Below are 22125 nucleotides of genomic sequence, written 5' to 3' on the forward strand. Positions count from 1 at the left end.
CTTTCTTGCCGCTTCTGCCAGAAACTGGTGGAGAGTCAAATCCGTATCAGTAGCTGAACGCACGCTTTCGAGAACAATGACAGCCACACACTGCATAATCAGCCAGTGGCTGGAAACCACAAATGTTGACTAGAAAGAGGTATGTGTTACCCAGTCATGTGCTTATTGGATTAGAGTTTAAGTTTTTTTTTTTTCCTGCATAGGCTATTCAAATGGCAATAACACTTATATGTGCTTTGCAGAGTTTTATGAGGATTGAACGCACACATTTATATGTATTAAAGCATGTGTGGTACATGGTAAACAGTGAATGTTTTGTATTTTTAGTATAATTACTACATGTAAAGGTTGACTTCTTTCTACATAGAATAGTGTAAGTGTTGACATTTTTGCAAATAATACAGTTGAGTCCCCAAATTGACAGCCTAAGCGTTGTGCTCTTTCAAAGGCGAGTCACCCACAAATACTGCCTTTCAGTCATATATTCATGAAGTAGCTATAGAATAGGTTAGGTGGCATAAGGGAGATCGGTCTGTCAGAATCTCCCTTATGCCACCTAACCTATTCCATAGCTCCTAAAGCCCTCTAGATTTTAAGATCTCTACGTTAGAATGAATAAATGGTTAGGAAATGAACATTAAAGAGGAGCCAGAAGATTTGAGGAAAGGTTTTCTTTAGGGTGGAAAGGTTGAGTATATTGGTAGGCCGAGGGAGAGAAAAACGAACTATACGAGAGGAGATTCATACTTGATTCTAATTGTTGGGGTGTGATTGCAGAGCAGGGAGAATCAGGCGGGATTACGGACAGGAGATTGGCAGGCTTTTGAGTAGAGAAGGGATATGAGCAGTGGTGAGGGGAGCCAGGCCTTTGGGTTCTAGGAGAGCAGGTTTGGGAAACAAGACCGTTGTGTCCAAATTTGAAAGCCCATCATGTGGAAGAAAGATTACGCTGGTTCTCTTTGGCACCTAGGGACAAAACTAGCACCAGTGGGTAAAAGAGGGAGACCAGACCTCGGGCCACCACAGCGAAGAACTGTCTGAGAGCCCAAACAGGTACAAAGATGACGTGAACTCAGTCTGGAGAAACGGGCTTGTTTGGGCCCCCCAGTTACGCTCCTCAGCAGCTGCGAAACATTGGGTGAGCCGTTTAAATCACGGCGCCCCAGGCTCCTCCTTGGCCCGGTGTACTGGGCTCAGGGCCGTCCCTGTCTGGCAGTTCTCCTGTCTAATATGGCTTGTTTTGAAGAATTTAAGCTAATTTCCTCAAAGATACGAAGGTAACTTCATCACCCTTCTCTGAAGTGGTCTGTCTTAGGAGCCGTTTTCTTCTTGCTGCCACCGTTCACCCTTTTCTATGATTCCGCCTCTTTCTGTCCCTTTGCTACTTCCCCTGACTAGTATAGCGACAGAAACAGATAGACGTGTTGAGGAGCCTAATTAACATCATTATAAGTTAATATTCTGTCAGGCCTCTGTAGCAGTTCAGCGCTGTTTGTGTGGGCAGATCCCGTAGTAGTCCTAGACAGCTCTCAACATGAACTCTGCTTTGACCGAGCCCAACAATGAGAGCCACAGACACCACAAAGCAAAAACAACTGGGAAGACCTTCCGCAGTCACGCGAAACTATACATTTGGGGGACTTGAACTGTGGCGAGAGTTTTATTAACCCGAGAATGGCTTTCTCTGTCAAGTGCCGTTTCTTTCGGTGCAATTAGTACAAACTCAGTGCTTTGGGATTTGTGCTTGTGCACACGCAGCATTCACCATCACGTAATCGTGAAGAGTAAATCTGTGTGTGTGTGGCAGATGTCTCATGTCATAGGACAGGTATCCGTGATTGACAGTAAGCCCTAAATGGCGGATCATGTGGAAGGATGATACAGTGCCCACAAAGAGAGGAAATGCCGTGCAAAGTTCAAATTTTGTATGTGAGCACTGGCAAAGCGCTGAAGTAAATTGGCATTTTCTTCCCATTAGTCATGGTGCAAAAGAAGGCGGTTTTTAAAGCAAAGAGTAATCTCTGGAATTTAGCATAAAGACTCTTGTTAGTTTCAGGCTTTTTGCATGATGTTGCTCCTTTGTGGGGAACCAACAAAAAGCAAACTCCATCCATTTTTACTTCCTGAACATCAAAGGAAGATGGAATGTTGCAGAGATTCCTTGTGCAAAACAAGAGGAAGAAATTTAGAAACTAATCAACGTTTCTGCTTACTGTATTTGTTCTAAGCCATGTTGTTTCTAATTTTGGAATGCATCTGTTAACTTCTTTTTGTTTTGTGTTACTTCTTAGAATGTCATAGTAATATGTTCCCATTATCAGGATAGCAGCAGAATTGACTGCTTAATTCTGTTTGGTATCTGAGAATGTTATTCTATTTATACCTTGTAGTTTGGATAAGAATTAAATTCTAACATTTTGAAATTTATACATACGTGTTTTAATGGTTTTACTTATTGATAGAGTGTGGAGAAAAGATAGGTACTTATCCAGGTACAGAAAATAAAGCATCTAATTGATTTTTGAAGTAACACTGCAAAGAAATTTTTACATTAAAATTTCCAGGAATGGAAACTTTTGAATTTTTTAACTGGGTTCATAATTACCTGTATACTTATAGATGTAATTCTAGTCTCAGAACAGTGACAGTTAATAAAATGCTTATTATCTGTTGAGCAATTAATAGGAAAAACTGGATAATTTCCAAGTGTAGTCAAAAAAACCATAATTTATAATCATAACCCATGTTCTGAAGCTTTTGTGACTTCTCATTCTTAGTGATAAATATATTCATGTCATACTCAGGCTGAAGCATGTTGATTTGATACCAAGATAACACTTGTGTAATACCACTCTTTTGTCATTTAAACTTACATATCCGTGTCTTATTCATTTCTTTAGGATGCATGTGCATTTTAGACAGCACTGATAAAAGAGGGAAAGAGAACAGAATAATATGCAAGGTAACCTGGCACAGGGGCTTTGTCTAATAATCAGCTTTATCAACAGAGTCAGAGGTCAGTCTTACAGACAATGTATGAAGGCAAGACCACTTCCTGTGGTTTGGGGTTTGTTTGATGTCGTATCTAATTCCTTTATCAATTTTCCTGGGCAGTTTACGATATACGATGGAATTTAAGCACAACTAAGAGCACGGTTTTTTGACTTGGATTGGGTTCAAATTGACTCCAGGTTTGCAAAGTAAATCTGATGAGTTGCCGTATTATTGGGTGCATTACCTAACATGGCTGGAGCTCATTTCACTCATCTAATATATACTGAAGCTTCCCATTCATCGACCATTATGTTGTTTAATCCTCATTTAAACTTCACGATCCGCCCTCCCCCCTTTAAAAAAACAATTTGGAAACAGGGGTTTTTAAGGTTAGTAACCTGCCCTAGGTTCTCCAGCAGGTAAGTGGCAGACAAGGAATTGAACCCAGCAGATCTCTGATGCCAAATTTCAGGCTCTTACCTTCTGAGCCAGTGGTTCCCAAATTATAGAAATAATTACCTGGAGAGCTTGATGAAACATGCATTGGTGGGCCCTCGAGTTTCTGATTCTGTAGGACTCTGCCTAAGGGCCCAAGAATTTATTTCTAACCAGTGCCCAGATGTTGATGTTGCTGGCCGTGAATACCGTACGTTGAGAACTACTGCCTGACTCCGTTCGTGTGAAGAACAAATTAGAGAATTCATGTGTTGCACTTGTATTGATAATTTCTGACATCTGGTGACTATTTACCATGTCCTTGACACTGTTCTAAGTTATTTCCTTTTTAATCTCACATTAATCCTAAGAGGCAGTTAAATTGCAGGGAGAGGATAGGGGGGTGTGATCACCACTTAAAAGAGAAGGAGCCTGGGGTAGATGGAGGCTCCCAGTAAGGTGGTCTTCCTAGTGTCTCAGGGGCAGAGCTGCTTGGTCTCCTTATTACTTCCATCAGCTGAACTGGTTTCAAAGGCCAGTGTCCCCAGAAGCAGATTTCGGGCTCTGGGAACATTGAGAGTAAAGGAGACACTCCCTTCTTTTCATCCACTGGTATTTTATGTCCTTGGAGGGGGCTGTTGTAGGCGAGGCCTGGGAAGAAAGGGTTTCCGTCCTTTACGTATTGATCTCCCAGCATTCTGAAGGGTAGGTGACACAGTTTGTCATTCTGATGGATGATGAGATTCTGGAAGTGAGCTGTATTTCAGTTGAACTATGACATTGTTGATATTCATTAGCATGGATAAATGGGATTCCAGGTGATTCTGTATGTAGGAACTGTGTCGATGGTGGTGCCCGTGTGCTAAATCAGAAGGTATGTCCACTGATGTTGGCCACCCGACAATAGGACATTCACCAACCTGTACTGTTAGCCTACCTGGGCTGCTCTAACAGCCAAGGAAAATCTCAAAATCAAAAATGAAGAAAGTGAGAGAGAAAAATCAACCCAACATTAAGTTTGAAACCCATAGTCTGCTTAGGAAACTGTGGTTTCCCTCATTCATTTTAAAGCTTAACAGAAAACTATAAAATAATCATGAAAGAAATTGAGGAAGACACAAAGAAATGGAAAAACGTTCCATGCTCATGGATTGGAAGAACAAATATTGTGAAGATGTCAATGCTCCCTAGAGCAAGCTACACATTTAATGCAGTCCCCATCAAAATACCATCCACTTTCTTCAAAGAAATGGAACAAATAATCCTAAAATTTATATAGAACCAGAAAAGACCCCGAATAGCCAGAGGAATGTTGAAAAAGAAAAGCAAAGCTGGCGGCATCACAGTTCCAGACTTCCAGCTCTATTACAAAGCTGTCATCATCAAGACAGTATGGCACTGGCACAAAAACAGACACATCGATCAACGGAACAGAATCGAGAGCCCAGAAATGGACCCTCAACTCTGTGGTCAACTCATCTTCGACAAAGCAGGAAAGAATGTCCAATGGAAAAAAGACAGTCTCTTCAACAAAATGTGTTGGGAAAATTGGACAGCCACATGCAGGATTCATTTCTCTGTCTCTGCCCCCATAAGGCCAATGTACATACATGCCCCCGATTCCAAAACGGGCATTTCTGGTAATTCCAAAACGGACATTTCCTTACACCTCACACAAAAATAGACTCAAAATGGTTGAAAGACCTAAATGTGAGACAGGAGTCCATCAAAACCCTAAAGAAGAACACAGGCAGCAACCTCTTCGACCTCAGCCGCAGCAACTTCTTCCTAGAAACATCTCCAAAGGCAAGGGAAGCAAGGGCAAAAATGAACTATTGGAACTTCATCAGGATAAAAAGCTTTTGCACAGCAAAAAAAAAAAAAAAAACAAAAAACAGTCAACAAAACCAAAAGACCACCGACAGAATGGGAGAAGATATTTGCAAATGACATATCAGATAAAGGGCTAGTATCCAAAATCTATAAAAACTTATCAAACTCAACACCCAAAGAACAAATGATCCAATCAAGAAATGGGCATGAACAGACATTTTTCCAAAGAAGACATCCAGACGGCCAACAGACACATGAAAAAGTGCTCCACATCGCTCAGCATCAGGGAAATCCAAATCAAAACCTCAATGAGATACCATCTCACACCAGTCAGAATGGCTAAAATTAACAAGTCAGGAAACGACAGATGTTGGCGGGGATGCGGAGAAAGGGGAACCCTCCTACACTGTTGGTGGGAATGCAAGCTGGTGCAGCCCCTCTGGAAAACAGTGTGGAGGTTCCTCAAACAGTTAAAAATAGGGCTACCATACGACCCAGCAATTGCACTACTGGGTATTTACCCCAAAGACACAAATGTAGGGATCCGAAGGGGTATGTGCACCCCAATGTTTATAGCAGCAATGTCCACAATAGCCAAACTGTGGAAAGAGCCAAGATGTCCGTCGACAGATGAATGGATAAAGAAGGTGTGGTACACACACACACACACACACACACACACACAGGAATATTATGCAGCCATCAAAAGGAATGAAATGTTGCCATTTGCAATGACGTGGTTGGAACTGGAGGGTATTATGCTGAGTGAAATAAGTCAATCAGAGAAAGACATGTATCATATGACCTCACTGATATGAGGAATTCTTAATCTCAGGAAACAAACTGAGGGTCGCTGGAGTGGTGGGGTGTGAGAGGGATGGGGTGGCTGGGTGATAGACATTGGGGAGGGTATGTGCTATGGCGAGCGCTGTGAATTGTACAAGACTGTTGAGTCGCAGACCCGTACCTCTGAAACAAACAATACATTATATGTTTAAAAAAAAAGAAGAAGATAGCAGGAAGGGAAAAATGAAGGGGGGAGGGAATTGGAGGGGGAGACGAACCATGAGAGACTATGGACTCTGAGAAACAAACTGGGGGTTCTAGAGGGGAGCGGTGGGGGGATGGGTTAACCTGGTGATGGGTATTAAAGAGGGCACGTACTGCATGGAGCACTGGGTGTTATACGCAAACAATGAATCATGGACCACTACATCAAAAACTAATGATGTAATGTATGGTGATTAACATAACATAGTAAAATAAAAAAACAGAAAGCATAACAGCTTCAAAAGGTGACATCACATTGATACCTAAGTATTTTGTGTGTTTGGTTCCATTAAAAATTGTGTTGAGTGACTGGTATGTGTAAGATACTTAAAAAATAAAATATACTTGTCCCTCCTGTCATGGTGGACCCCACATTCAAGTAAGTGTTCAGTTAATTTATACAAGAGCATCTAAATGTAGAATTAGTGTAGCCTGATAACGTATCTTGTCTTAGAGTTACTGGTGTGATGATTTCCATGATGCCAGGATTTGAATCCCGGGACAAATTCTTCTTTGTCATGGGAGAGCCATTTAGCTGGAGAGCTGGAGCAGGGTCCCAGGCCTCCTTACTCTCAGCTTGGACTTCTCCCTGATTTGAAATGGCCTTACTTATTTATTGTATGGATTTATCTCCCAGTCTTAAGCTGTGAACTTTGCAAAGGGTATTATGACTTATTGTTACTTTTTTGGATATTCATCTCTGTATTTTATCCTTTTTTTTTTTTCTGTTAAGATTTCAAACACAGCACTGCAAACTCTAGACACAATTGAGAACAAAACAGAAATGCCACCTAGACACGTCTTCATTGTGGTTAGGGTACCGAATTTTGACCTATGTGGTTTGATGGAAAGAATCACCGTGCATTTATTCTGGTCTGTTGCAGGTTAACGAAGCCCTTGTCATTTGCTGATTGTGTTGGGGATGAGCTGCCATGGGGCTGGGAAGCAGGGTTTGACCCACAGATTGGCGTCTACTACATCGATCATGTCAACAGTAAGTTTTTCTTTTTTGTAAAAGTAACCCCCCCCCCAAATCTGGAATCATACAAAAGGGTAAACACTACATAGTAAATTTTTTTATTCTAAACCCCACTTTCTCAGTGACTAATATTACCAGAAATGCCCGTTTTGGAATCGGGGGCATGTATGTACATTGGCCTTATGGGGGCAGAGACAGAGAAATGAATCTGTCTGTCTGTGTGTTTGTCTGCGTGGTAGGGGGTGAGTGTTCTCGAGCGCAGGTGTGGGGGCCAGTGGGGACCATGAGCCATCCCATGACCACTGCCCTTCAGAGTGGGGTTCCTCTTTTTCTTGTCCTTGCCACAGAGTTAGGCATGCTGGGCGTGCGTACAGCCAGGTCCATTGGCTTTGTGTGTGCTTTGGTGGGAAGGGGGGGCGACTGACATTAGCACCTCTAGAAGATGCAGCTCTCCCGTGGAAAAGACCTAAACCCTTGTTTTGTTTTTGTTTCCTGATTTCTTTGTGGTTGCAAGGGGAGCACCTCTCATTTTAACAGCTTTCTAATCTGTCAGATCACTGGCATGGTAAGGCTAGGGCAGAGGATTGCTGTGACCATTAACAACTTTTTAAAACACATACTCGAAGTATTGTTTATATGTCTGTGTGTGTGTGTGTGTGTGTGAGTGTGTGTATATTTACTCCCTACCCACCCCTTTTAAAAATTTATTCAGATGGATGCATGTAATACTCACTGATACTCATTTTGCTTATTTCACTTAAAAGTGAGGATTTTGAGGGGCACCTGGATGGCTCAGTTGGTGAAGTGTCTGCCTCCGGCTCAGGTCATAATCTCGGGATCCTGGGATCGAGCCCCGTGTCGGGCTCCCTGCTCAGGAGGGAGTCTGCTTCTCCCTCTCCTCCCACCTTGTGCTTTCTCTCAGTATCTCTGTTTCTCTCTCTCAAATAAATAAATAAAATCTTAAAAAAAATAAGGATTTTGAGTAATAGATAATGATTTATACTCTATCCTATTTCTCATAGGTCTATTATATTAAAAATTTACATAATACAGTACTCTTTAGGGGCACCTGGGTCAGTTCAGTGTCTGCCTTTGGCTCAGGTCATGATCTCAGGGTCCTAGGATTGGGTCTCACATCGGGCTCCCTGCTCAGCGGAGAGTCTCTTTCTCCCTCTGCCGCTCCCCCTGCTCATGCTCTTGTTCTCTCACGCTCGCTTTCTCTCTCTCGAATAAATAAATACAACCTTTAAAAAATATATATAGTGCTCTTTAATATCTGTAAGAATAATATCGTTATAAAAAAGTATCTTATTTGATGCTTGGTTATTAGTGATGGCTTGCAGCTGCCCTCGTGTAGGTATATGATAAGTTTTTGAGAGACACAAAAAGCCCATATTAGTAACAGTAATCTCTTAGAAACCTAAGAACGTTCAATATATAAAATCTGCTCACAGTACTTACATCAAATTTGAGAAAATATCCCCCCACTGATTCTCTGTCAGGGTCTTTTTTTTAATCTGAGCAAATCCTCGCCTCCCAGGATGATTGGGAAGGGTTCCAGAACTGATGGAGCTGCCCCACTCATGCCTGACATCTGCAGAGGCTGAAGGCGTGCGGTGCTTGCTGAGGTGGGGGAGAAGGCTTTGTGCCCCCTGCGATCTGCTGGGAGCCTCCAGTCCCAGTGTGGTTGGGACACAGGACTGGCTTCCAGCAGTTCACACTGTGAGGAGGGGCTCTGCCTGGGAGACCACTGAGAGTGGACAGTAAAATGCTCCCCCGCAACCCTGCGGCAGCCGGCGAGCCGGACAAGAGCGCAGTTAGGATGTCCGGCATGGGGGGTGTTTGTTACCATGCGGTGGGCATGCAGGCATCATGGTGAGTCTCTGCACGCTGGAGGGCTGTAAAGTTGTCCTGTTCTCACACGTAGATGGGATGGAGGGATCGAAGGAGCAAGGACTTGGAAGAATTAAGTCAGTCTTTCGGCGAACACAGATAGCTCGTAATCTGTTGGAGGAGAACATCCGGCGCATAGAGTTTGGGAACCAGCGTTTATGCACACATTAGTTCAGCGTAACTGCAAGAGTTTCTGTAAGCTTTACTGGCCTGTAAAATATGATTAGAAGAAATGTGATTTTTGTGTAGAGACATCTCTCCCTGACAGCTTATACAGATCCCATGAAGAATTCATCATTGTGGGTTTTAAAGTTAGCTTTCATTTTTATATTTTTTAGTAAACCTTTCTTGATTGTATTGTTATTCGTGGGTTTTATTGCTTATCAGTGATTGACATCCAAATATTTTAATGTTATAATGGAAGTGACTACTTTTGGTAAAATTCCGTTCATTTTGAACAGTTGAAACTCCTGATGTCATTGCAAATAAATAATTCAGTGGACTATCCGGAGTGTATAACTAAGTCGCACTTTCATACAAGTTTAGGTTTTTTTTTTCCTTAAATAATATTTGTGGAAGCAGAAACAAACCTCCCTCTCCTGGTTCAACAGAACCAGGCTCTCATGGCACCGAAATAAGAAGCTTAATTCCCTCACCTTCCCTCTGGCTACCTGTAGAGTCTAAGGTTCCTAAAGCCACCTTTCAGGCTTTCCCTCCTATCTCAGTGGAAAAGGGATTCTCCTGGACCCCCACCCCCGAGAGCCCTCTGAATAGCTTTTATTTTTTAAAGATTTTATGTATTTATTTGAAAGAGAGAGAGATGGTGAGAGAGACTATGAGTGGGGAGGAGAGGGAAAAGCAGACTCCCCACGAGCAGGGAGCCCGATGCGGGACTTGATCCCAGGACCCCGGGATCATGACCGGAACCGAAGGCAGATGCTCAACTGACTGAGCCACCCAGGCGCCCCTCTTAATAACTTTTATGTCCCATCCTTCTCTTCCGTTTCTTTACCCATCATTTTCTGGTTTTAAAAATTTCTCCCAGCATTTCTTTATCTAGTGGTTCTTTTGTCTTCATATTTAAACACTGGAAACTCTCAAAATGAAACCAAACCAAAACTACCAAAAGAAACAAATAACAGCTCTCTTTCCCCAACCCCATTTGTATTCAAAAACTGTCTTTCAGCCCGAATCCCTCCCCAGCTGTAGCCCTCTTCCTGCCCCCGCCCCCCGAAGCTTGCTTGAACTGCACTGTGGACACTGGTCTCCGTCTTGTCACAGAGACTGGGCTCACCTGAGACCCCACAAATGGTCACATCCAGACAACATCTCTTCCTTCATCCGACAAGAGTCTCTGGCCACCGTGGGTTATTTAAATTCTTTATTTGTCTGTTTTCCTCACTAAATTATGAGCTTCTTGTGGACAGTGACTGCAGCTTCATTTCTTTATCCTTGGGTACCTGGTATTATGATGAACTCTTAAACATTAGAAGGACGGAAGGGCTTTATTGTTTAACTCGCACACTGAAAGCTTTCTGTTTGTTTTTGAAGAAAGTAAAGTTCAAGGATAAATTACGCTTCAGAGCGTACCCTTCTGACTATTTAAAAGCTTAATTATTAGAATACAGGTTTTTAAGTCTACCATTTTGCTTTATGCAATAATGGTATCCCAGTGGCCTGATGGATCTACTGTGCCCTAAAGTGCCCAAATTACCCACAGCAAGTAGTTTTCCCACTAAAAAGGATCTGGTCCATTATCTCATTAATCTTAAAGACATTCCTGGGAAGTAGTTTAGGGAACAAATGGTATTATCTTCTCATAACAGCTGGTCCACACATATGTTGTGTCTTGACATTGTATAGTTTCAGCATTATTTTCTATTTACAAAAAAAAAAAAATGAAATAAAGCCTGTTTGGCTGTTTAATACTATTTCTGTGTAACACTATTAAATATCTAGATGTAAAAGATTTGACCTTGACAATGAGTATCTTTGGCCTTAAGTGTTTTATGATATAGAATTCTTTAGTGAGTTTGTGTGGAGTAGGGGTATAGATATTGGTGGCGGATATTTGTAACTAAAAGGTAATTATGAAGTGCTGTTTATAAGGTTTTGATATTATCACCATAAGTAGAAATAAATCACTTTTTGGGTAGCTTTAGAGTTGTACCTTAATTGTTTTGTCTTTCTTTTGGTAATGGAGGTCTCATTTACACATTTACATTAAAAAAAAACACACAGCTTTTACTTGTGCATTTCAGTGAATTGTGGCAAATGTATAAATCTTTTGTAACTGCCTCTCCAGTCAAGATGCAGAATAATCTCATCATCCCGGTAAGTTCTTTCCTGTCCCCTTCCAGTCACCCCTTCCCCACTGCTGCAGATTGTTCTTATTTCTGTCACAGTGCCTTAGTTTTGCCTGTTCTAGAACTTCGTATAAACCGAGTACATTCGATTCTGTGGATGGAATCTTTCACTCAACGAATTTTTAAAGGAAAAGACTGCTGATACAAATATCGTGGATGAATACTCATAGTACCTTGATCTTGGTGAAGAACCCATATCCAGATCATGTAAAGAACTCCTGAAAACCAACATTAAGGAGACAAAGAACCCAATTTAAAAAGGGCCAGCCACCTTAGATACTTCCTCAACTCTCTTCTCTGTCATCTGGCTCCCGTAGAGCCTTTTTTCCTGGTATTCTAGCAAGTACGATGTGGCTTCAACCTTGCCGCACGCTGTCGAATGCTCCTCAGGACTGCCTGGGTCTCCGGACGGAGCGGAGAGCAAAGGAGCCTGCGGTGGGCTTCCGCCACACCACCAAACCCCAGCCACCGCTGCCTGCCATGGGGCTGCAGCCCATTCCTGGGCTTCTCTGGGACGGTCGTGGGCACCCCCTCAGTCCCCCATCCACAAGACAGAGTGGGTTTTGTCTTGGAGCTTTTTTTGTCTGCCCCCATTTCAGTACCCGCGGATATGGGAAACACGAGAGATAAGGGGGATGCACAAAAGAGCAACAGAATAGGACTTCGTGCTGTGCCCTTGTTCTGGGAGTCCCAGCTTCCTCCCACAGCCCCCCTTGCTCTTACTTACGGTGTAGCGTCTTCCTTTGATTGTTTTATGTACACTGTCCTTGCTGCTGGTGGTGGTGGTTTCGTTTCGCTTTGCCGTCCTTGGTTTTTAGTTGTAATCAGCGGGAGAGACTGGATAGCACTCGCTTACTCCATATCACTCGCACCGAACTCCTCTGTATTAGTTTTGATGCATCCCATGTTGTGCTTAAACTTGATGAAAATTCCCCAAGTGTGTGTAGTATTTTATGTGGAGCTGTTTCCTTTAGAAGAAGGGAAATAAATTTGGGGCCCTCCTATTTCATCTCTGTCATATTTCACCCTTTGTATTTTCCTGGGAAGATAAACTATTAAGTTATTTTATAAGGAAAATTTTTAGATACTTCAAATGTCCGAGTAACACCTGTGATGGTGGTGGTGATACAAATTTTTAGTGAGTGTAACTAACAGTTGTTAGCAGCACGAATCTGTGCAATGGTCTGCATGTTTCAGAGTTGTCACTTTGGGGGTCTAGTCCCAATTACAATTGTCCCTTCCTTCCATCTAGATGGAGGGTGACGAAGATGACGGTGCCTTTCTTCCTGCACCTGGAACCTTCCTGCAGACCACTCCTTCTGTCTCCTCTCACTTGCTGTATCGAGTGTCCCCGTATCTGGTCATCCTCGAAGATGGGACCTCACCCTCATGCCCCACCATGCCATCCTTATCTGCAGCATCATTCTTCTTTGCCGTTACCATATGGACAACTCTTCTGCCTCTATTTTTGGCTCTTGATTGTCCTAGTATTTTGTCAGACATTTCATTTGTAGGACACTGCTACCTATTTTGCCCCCAAGACTTCAAAACAAACAAGTACCTAATGGGATTCTTCTGTTTCCCCTTTGACTTTATTTATTATCTTTTGATACATGATGGTCCTCATGATTACTACCTTGAAAAATTTAGAATCATTTTGTCAGTTCTCACAGATATTTTATCTATAATGTAATATCGAATTTGCTCCGTTAGCCACTTGTCCACTGGCATTTTCCTAATTCAGACCCTCATTATGCCTTTTGTTTCTTTCTCTTTTTTAAAAAAAACTTTTTTATAAAAGTAATGCAAGTGTATAGGGAAAAAGTAGAAAATACAGATAAGTAAAAGGAAGAAAAAATATCCATATTCACACAACCCAAAGAGAACTAAGTATTCTAAATCTCTTAGTGTGTATCCTTCCAGACTTCTTCATATTGATACACACACACACACACACACACACACACACACACACACACACATGCAGTTTTAAATATTTTTCTCTATAAAATTTTTTATATCTCAAGTGGGATTATATTATATGTATGGTTTTATAAACTTTTTTCGCTTAATATATAATCTTTTATTAAAAAATTTTCTGCACAATCATATTGACTCTTTTGGAGACTTAGTCGAGTTCTGTAGGGACAGTAGAACCTCACCTTTCTGTCAGATAATATTCCTCAAATACAGCTAAGATCCTTTCCTGGCCTTGCCTAGAACCTTTGTGGCACACCATCGCTTACAAAATGAGTTTCATATTTATTAACCTGGTATTCAAGAAACCGCAGTCTAGTCCCTCTTGGGGTAGTAGTGGGAAAGAAATGAGACAGCATAGCCGAGTGTGGGAAGAACCGCTGTTGGGCTGGCAGAACAAGTGAGAACAAGTAGAAGTACCCTCTCCATTCCGAAGGGTGTAGCCGTGGCTGCTAGAGACAGTGCTTTGAGCTGATACCCAAAGAAGGACCTAGTTAGCCAGGCCTGGAGAAAAAGGGGCTGGGGTTGGGCTTGGGGGTTGGGAAGATACCTTCTCAGAAGAAGAGAGATCACAAGTTAAAGCCAAAGGTCTAGAGAGGCCACAGAAAGCAGGGCTTGATGGAAGGAAGAAATTCGGTGCTGCTGAAGCCTGGTGTGTGTGTTTGTGGGGGCCTTGGGGGTGGCTGGGAAAGTAAACGGCTGTGTCCTGAGGGGCCATTGTCTGGAACCTTTCAGAGAGCCTTGTTCCATCACTGCCTGTTGCATGGAACCTTCCTTTTTCAGTCAGAGAAAACCCCGTGTCTAAAATGCCATGGCTCTTAGCCTTCCTCCTCTCACAGCTTTTATCACTTTTTACTGGACAAATTCATTGTGCGTGTGTTTTTTTTTTAATTCGTGTGTCACAATTTCTTCTATATTTTGTAAGTTCCTTGGAAGGAGGGCCTCACATCGTTTCACCTATATTGCATGTAGCAGATGGTCAGTACTTGTCTGCGGAAGTAACAACAGATAATAAGCTCAGCAGGTGGTTTCTAAGAAGAAAGAGAAGGACAGTTATTCCTACTTGTGTCACCTGTTCTTCCAGAGCACAGCAGAAAGAACAGAAATAGGCATGACAGACAGGGATCATACTCTTTCCAAGAATCTAATGTCATCTGCCATGATAAGCTCTTGTAACTCACAACCTGTTCTCTGTCTATAAAGCTCCACATCTGAAACTGATGGAGTGCGAATCCCCTTCAGGTACGGGACGTTGCCACAGACATCATGCGAATTATATTGCTTTCTAACACAATGATTTCCCAAGGTCACCAGGTCTTAATACAAAAATACCACATTTTTATAATATTTTTTTAGTATTTACATTTAATAAATATTCTTTACAAATCCAGTCAGCAAATATAGCCGAAGGAGGTGAAGCACAATCCTGCTTTATGAAGCCTTCTTCTGAGGTGCCTGTGGGAACCCTCTTTTGTAGCTCACATTTGCATTGTACAGCATTTCGGAAATGTAAACGTTCCCACTGAAGCTCTTGTAGCATACAGTATTTAAACCAGCCTACCAGAGTGTTTCTGCTGATCTATCCAAATAAATGCGGATCGGTTTTTGTTTTGTTTTGTTTTGTTTTCCAAGATTTTTTTTTTTTAAGATTTTATTTATTTATTTGATAGAGACACCGTGAGAGAGGGAACACAGGCAGGGGGAGTGGCAGAGGGAGAAGCAGGCTTCCCGCGGAGCGGGGAGCCCGATGCAGGGCTCGATCCCAGGACCCTAGGATCATGACCTGAGCCGAAGGCAGACGCTAAACGACTGAGCCACCCAGGCGCCCCTGTTTTTTAAGATATTAAGAAATTTTATTTATTTATTTGAGAGAGAGAGCATGAGCAAGGAGGAGAGGCAGAGAGAGAGAAGCAGACTCCCCACTGAGCCGGGAGCCTGACACGGGGCTTGATCCCAGGACCCTGGGCTGCTTAACTGACTGAGCCACCCAGGCGCTCCAGTGCTGATCGTTTATTATTATTATTATTATTATTATTATTATACTTTATTCATTTCATTGTCAGTCTGTGTTACTTTCAGTGTTTTGTGGCAATTTAACTGTTGAACAGGTATCTTGTGGAAAGTATGTCAGTTCCCCAATATGTAGGGAAAAGATGATTGGATGACACTTCTGAAGGTATTGAGAGAAAACTAGGAGTACATACCTTACTCTGTTATAACTTACAGATTTTTCACATTTTTCATATGCATTTTGCGTTTGTAGTATCCCTTTGGTTGTCTAGTTTATTAGTTCTGTATCTCACTGTAACATATTATCTCAAAACTTAGTGGCTCAAAATACATTTATTACCTCATGGTTCGTGTGTGTCATGAATCCAAGCAAGGCTCAGTGAAATCTTCTAGCTCACGGTCTCACAGGCTGGCTGTCCTCAAGGTGGTAGCCAGGCACAACTGGAGAAGGATCCACTTTCACGCTCACTCAGGTGGTCGTTGGCAGGATTCAGTTCCCTGTTGGCTGTGGGCCAGAGGCCCCCCCATTCTTTGCCACATGGGCCTCTCCAGAGGCCAGCTTACAGCATGGCAGTTGGCTTCATTATAGCAAGAATGTCAAGAAGCGCCAGGGAGGGAGGGCATGCACGAGGTGGCAGCCATAGCCTTTGGTAATCTAGCCCCAGGTCCTACCCATCATGTCCTCTCTCACGTACTCATTCGAAGCAGATCATAGGTCTAGCCCGTATTCGTGGGGCAAGAATATGAGGAGGTGAGGATTATTGCAGGTCAGCCACATTTGGGAAAACTTTTTTAAGACCATAAATTTCCATTTGGTAGAGGATGAGTTCTGTACGTTGAGTCAGCTTGCAGTTATATGTTGGAAACGAATATAAATATTACATGTTTGTATAGCTAGAGACCTGAGTTATAATGAATATCTTAAACTGAGAAGTTTCGGCTCTTATTGGCTGTTAGCTGCCCATTCTCCTTATTCTCCAGATGGGGAGGCTGCCCCACTGTGCTGATGTCCATCAAGGCTGGAGGGGCTGTCCGATCAGGATTGTTCCCTCCTGCATCTCTTTAGGCATTGACTCCAAGCATATTTTTTTCTCATAATTACATGAGATATGCCTCTTTTGTGTGTTGAAATACATCTTTAAAAATGAGCGTTCAAAATACTACGGTAGAGGAAGCTCACCTTTTGTTCCCAGTGGCTGTGAAGTGAGGGTTCCTGGCCTGAGGCAGTGGTTCCAGTGTGTCTGGCTGACCCAGGCCATTTTTGTTAATCACTCAGGACCTCTCTAAGCCCTGAGGGGACCCAGGCTTCCCAGCCCGAGCCACCTCAGTTTAGTGTTATCCCTTACCCTTAGAGACCAGGGTAGTTAGACATTTTCGGAATCAGCCTGGCCCCTAAAGATTCTTGTGTCCACATCAGATCACCTCATATCATTGTCTGGGTTTTGACTTAAAACCCTACAACAAAGGTTGCAGCCTTTGGGGCCAGCCAGAAACATGGACATTAAGACTGAGATTCACATGCAAAAACATTTTAAACATAGTGTATGTCCCTGGACATTCCAGCAAATTTATAAATTAATTTTCCTGTCCTCATTTAACCAGGAGCAGGTTCTCATATTCATGCAGTGGCCAACCCATATGACCCAACTGTTTTGATAGTAAGTGATTTGATTTATAGAGGTGACGGAACGGTAGCACGGAGCCGTCAGCACCCATCAAAGGAAGTTGTATTACTCCCAGTTCCTAAGGGAAGGGGTGCACCACCCTCGCTGGACCACAGTGGGAAGCTGCTAGGTCTGTCGGGAGGCAGGAGTGAAGGAGAGATTGCAGGCCAGAGCCTCTGTTGGAGGAATGGGCGAGGCCGGGTAGGCAAGTTTGAGCAAGCTCAGGATTGGATAGTTTGAATAATTTCATGGAGAAGGCAGCTTGGGAGCCATTGCAGAGGAGGGCTCATTGCAGTCTCCTGTGCAACATTTAAACCTACCATTGCGTGGGTTCTTCCCACAGAAACTCTCATTGGGCTGGGATTTTTTTTTTTTTTTTTTTTCCTCAAGAGCTCTCTGGGCAGAACCAAGAACTGTGCCTTAGAGTATTCTCCAACCAGGACTAAGGTTTGGTTCGTTTTTTTTAGTTTTTGGTTTGTTTTTAATGTTCAAGTCCACTATGGACTGACTGATATTTTTGTAAAATTCAATAAAAATGAATTATTTGAGAAATGGGAAAAAGGGATAAAATGCGAGCCCAAATATTAGTAGAGTCAACAATATACAATAACTGTATGAAATTGCTATGAACATTTCAAAGTGTTATCTCGTGATTTCTGTACTGGTTGTGGTGGACATGTAACAGAGTTTGGGACTCGTGTGGTCGACCAGCAGAGACTTTGAGTAGTGCTGATGTCGAGGGCAACAGGGCAAGAGTATCCTGTATTAAGTAAGGGGAAACATGTGCCATGGGATGTGAATTGGGTTCAGATCACACAGGACCTTGAATGCTGGCATAAATCATTTGGTTTTTATTCTCTAGGTATTGGGGAGGCAGAGAATTCTTGAGACGAATGGCCGGATCCCGGCTAAGGAAGCTTACTTTGGCAACTTTGTGTACGATGGCTTCACAGTGAGGATAAATTGTTAAAAAGGATCTGAAAGGGGGTGGATGATGTGGCAGAGCCACTGGGTAAAATCAAGCAACAACTGTATCAGATTTCTGGAGAGGTCACTTCATAAATACTAATGAACTGCTTAGAGGAGATAAGAATTAAAGCTAGGCACTTTTTTTTTCAAAGCTTAAATCATCCAAAAAAAAAAAAATCCTTAAATCCTAAAGAATAACCCACCTAATGTATTTTCAGAAACCACACAGATTGAAGATCCGCGAAAACAGTGGAGGGGGGAGCAGGAGAAGATGCTCAAGGACTATCTCTCAGTGGCTCAGGATGCTCTCAGGACGCAGAAGGAGCTGTACCACGTGAAAGAGCAAAGACTCGCTTTGGCCCTCGATGAATACGTACGATTAAATGATGCCTACAAGGAGAAGTCAAGTTCTCACACAAGCTGTAAGTAGAGCGTGACTGCTCAGACTCTGGAAATGGGGACCGAAGTGTAGCTAAGGGAAGGCCACTTGGGTTTCAGTGGAGTTTCATTTTGAGTCCTGCTCCTTTCTAGGCAGAAAGAGCCCCCAGAAGCCACGAGAGGGGGTGAGGGCACCCCACAGACTTCTCGGCAAAAGCCCTCGACTCCATTCCAGACAGAAGTCCCCACCCCCCTCATTTGTGGAGGATGAATCCCTTCTGGTTTTTGCTCCTTCCTCTGCCTGATTGCCTTTTATTTATTGATGAGTTAATTTTTACCTGTTCAGATCAAGGCAAATAATTTGGCCCCCTTTGCTACTCTTGTGCAATATTCTCGCGGGAGGTGGGTGGTGGGACTGTTGGCTGGAATGAAGTTTCTGTTGATCACCCTCTCATGTCTCAGAAACTGATCATCTGGAGCTGGTCTGTCTAAAGAAGCAGTTTGGATGGGCTCAGAAGTTCTCTAAGTTTCTGGGTAACGCACAGCTCTGACAAGCGCTATGTGCTGTCAGGTCCTCGAAGAGTTTATACGTAGGCATGAAATCCAGAGAACAGTAAGCTCCATGGTCTTTATGACATTCCTCTTTCTTGAGTTTTTATAAAAAAAATGATAAAGGTTTGAAGATTACTTTTTATATTTAGGTGTCTGATGAATGACAGTAAAGGAATTCTAAAGTAAGTATCCACAGAAGCATGTAAATCTTGCTTTTAGAGTTTGTAAATTCCAAGCCGAGAGCAAGTTATACAACTTGTAAAAGTTACTTTTTTTTTTTTCTCTCTCTCCGAAAAGTATTCTCAGGATCTTCATCCAGTACTAAATATGATCCCGATATTTTAAAAGCGGAGATCTCCACTACACGATTAAGGGTAAGATTTTTTTTTTTTAAATTGTGGTTCTCTGTTTAACATATGTATAGAATCTGAAGGTGATGGGAGGGGCTTCATTGACCACCTGTCCTCTCCATTTGGTGTAGGAACCTCCTCCACTTTTGCCCCTGGAGGGTGGCCGGCCTACCTTTGTGACCACATGTTCAGTGATTGAGAATGTCCTCGTTATAGAGGCACGTGTCCCACTACTCGGCAGTTCTGTTATCTGCAGTAGGTTAAGTGTATTATATATACCTCGTAATATTAATATGACATTTACAAAATACTTAGTATATTTAGTATATTAAATCAACGTTCGAGTCGCGGGAACTTAACCTTATCATGCTAAAATGTGTCTTCCAGGGTTTGGTGTAGCGCCCACAAATCGTGTTCCCAAGTCATTCCTTCTCGAGTGTAAAACTTTACTAGTTCTTCACACTTCCTCATGGATTGTTTCCTGATCTTTACCCTAAATCTTTTTGACCACACCGCTGCTAAGACCAGAGCTGCTTTATCCTTGATTCTTGGAGTCTTAAAGACTGTTCGTCAAGTAAATACATTCACGCAGCCAGTATCTCAGTCATGAAACAGATTCTTACCATGACTCCAGACTTACCCTGCATCATCACTGCCCTTCTCCCTGAAGGTAATACTGGCCTCAGCAACACTGTAGGTGAATTTCTTACTTGCTTCCTTTGAATTTTGGTAAAATTCAATACATGCTGCCGTATGTATTCTTTCATGGCTTCTTTTGAACAACACTTCGAGATTCGTCCACATTAGCCTTTACTGCAGCAAGTATTCCACTTTGTGTACGTACCGTAAATTCTTTATCTCTTCTACTGTTGATGTACATTAGAGTTTATTCCAATTTCTAGTCATTAAAAAATATGTCTTAATATACATTTCTATGATACATATCTTTTGGTGCACATAGGCACACATTTTTGTTTGTTACGAAACCAGGAGTGGAATTGCCGCATTGGAAAATAGACAAGCTTCAATGTTAGCAGGGGCCGACAGAGGGCTTTGGGTCTCTGACTTGCTGATATCTGACCTTTAAGCCGACATGACTTTCTACACATGGCTTTTGCCTTCACCCCACAGGTTTTGAATTTTGTATTTTTACTCTCAGTTCAAAATATTTTCTCTCTATGGTTTCTCATATGAGGGTATTAATTTTTAAACAGTTGGGGATTTTCTTATCTTTTTATTTATTTATTTATTTATTTATTTTTACTGATTCCGGCTTAATTCCCTACTGTGTATTTCTCAGTTCTAAAATTTCTATTGGATTGTTTTTTATTTCTACTTACTTGCCCAAATTCTGCACATGGATATGTAATTTTTTTTTAAAGATTTTATTTATTTGAGAGAGAGAGAATGAGAGATAGAGAGCATGAGAGGGTAAAGGGTCAGAGGGAGAAGCAGACTCCCTGCTGAGCAGGGAGCCCGATGCGGGACTCGATCCCGGGACTCCAGGATCATGACCTGAGCCGAAGGCAGTCGCTTAACCAACTGAGCCACCCAGGCGCCCTGGATATGTAATTTTTTTGAACAAAATAATCACAGTTACTTTTAAATTCCATGTCTTTATTAATGCCGTGTGTAGATTTCCTATATGTTGAATTCTTCGATTTGGTCTGTTTTTTTTCTCATGACTTTTGGTCACTATTTGGTCAAGCTTCTTAGAGCTGATTACTTTTTTATTAAGAGCCATATGTTATGTATGGAGAAGTATAAGGATAATTTGAGGTTTGGGATGATCTTGTCATCCTTCAGAGAGGATTTAGTGTTGCTTCTTAATGGGCAGTTAGGCCAGGGGCAGGTAATTGTAATTCAGTCATGGTCCAAGGTATCTGCAGTCTGGGCTTCATTCCTTTTCAAAGAGTGGGTCTCTTTCCACTTCACCCTTTCTCTTACGGCAGAGCTCTTCAAAATCCCACCTGAACTTTGGGGATATTTTATGGGGATATTCCATTCCTGCTCATTGGAAGCCAAACTCCAGATGTCTCCCCTGAACCTCTCAGCTCTGTGCGACCACCAGTAGCTAGCTCTCTGTACCTCCGGCTTCAGTCACTGTGTTCTCCCAACTTGTCAGCTTCTCTGTTCTACATTCAAATGCCTCCAAAGGAAAAACAACACCAAGTCTGGATACTGACTGTGGGCTTTCCTTACCTTTTGGGTTTTTAGCACAAGTTCTTGCTGCCATAGTAGTTCTCCAGTGTCTTCCTATAGATGTTTTGTTTTCTTTCTCACAACTTCTCTTTTTGTTCTCAGAGGGAGAGCATGAGAAAAGTCTGTACTTTTGGAAGCTAAACCTCTCTTCAGTTTGGATTTCTTGGTTTAATGTGTGAAAACATTAATAGAAGAGTTCTGTGTCCTACTGGAAATATCCATCCAGTGCATCACTGACCCTTTACTCTGTTGGTCTGTCCATGTTTCTCTGTACACTTCTTGAGAATGTTGTGGGATGGCTTGTCAGCTGCCTTGTTATTGTACCTCAGTCTATACATTTCTGTGATTTAAAAAAAGGAAATGAAAGTATTTTGTTAAAGCTTACTCTGAGTAAACTTTAATACTCACTGGAACTATGCACATCTCAGGAAATTATTACATATTACAATTGCCCTTTGAAATTTTAACAGTTT

At 42.2% G+C, this 22125-nt stretch overlaps 1 protein-coding gene across 1 annotated transcript in view; it reads left to right on the forward strand.

Moving 5' to 3' along the window:
• The window catches only part of WWC2 (WW and C2 domain containing 2), a 198940-nt gene that overhangs the window by 90680 nt on the left and 86135 nt on the right, over nt 1-22125 (forward strand). Inside the window, exons 2-4 of the mRNA XM_028099772.2 lie at nt 7197-7306; nt 18389-18592; nt 19398-19474. Of these exons, the coding sequence (XP_027955573.2) occupies nt 7197-7306; nt 18389-18592; nt 19398-19474 (391 nt within the window). The remainder of the gene's footprint in view (nt 1-7196; nt 7307-18388; nt 18593-19397; nt 19475-22125) is intronic.

Source organism: Eumetopias jubatus, unplaced genomic scaffold (assembly GCF_037043125.1).
Source record: "Eumetopias jubatus isolate StellerSeaLion01/CBP00866 unplaced genomic scaffold, mEumJub1_p1.0 scaffold_2, whole genome shotgun sequence".
In the NCBI taxonomy this organism is placed as follows: Eukaryota; Metazoa; Chordata; class Mammalia; order Carnivora; family Otariidae; genus Eumetopias; species Eumetopias jubatus.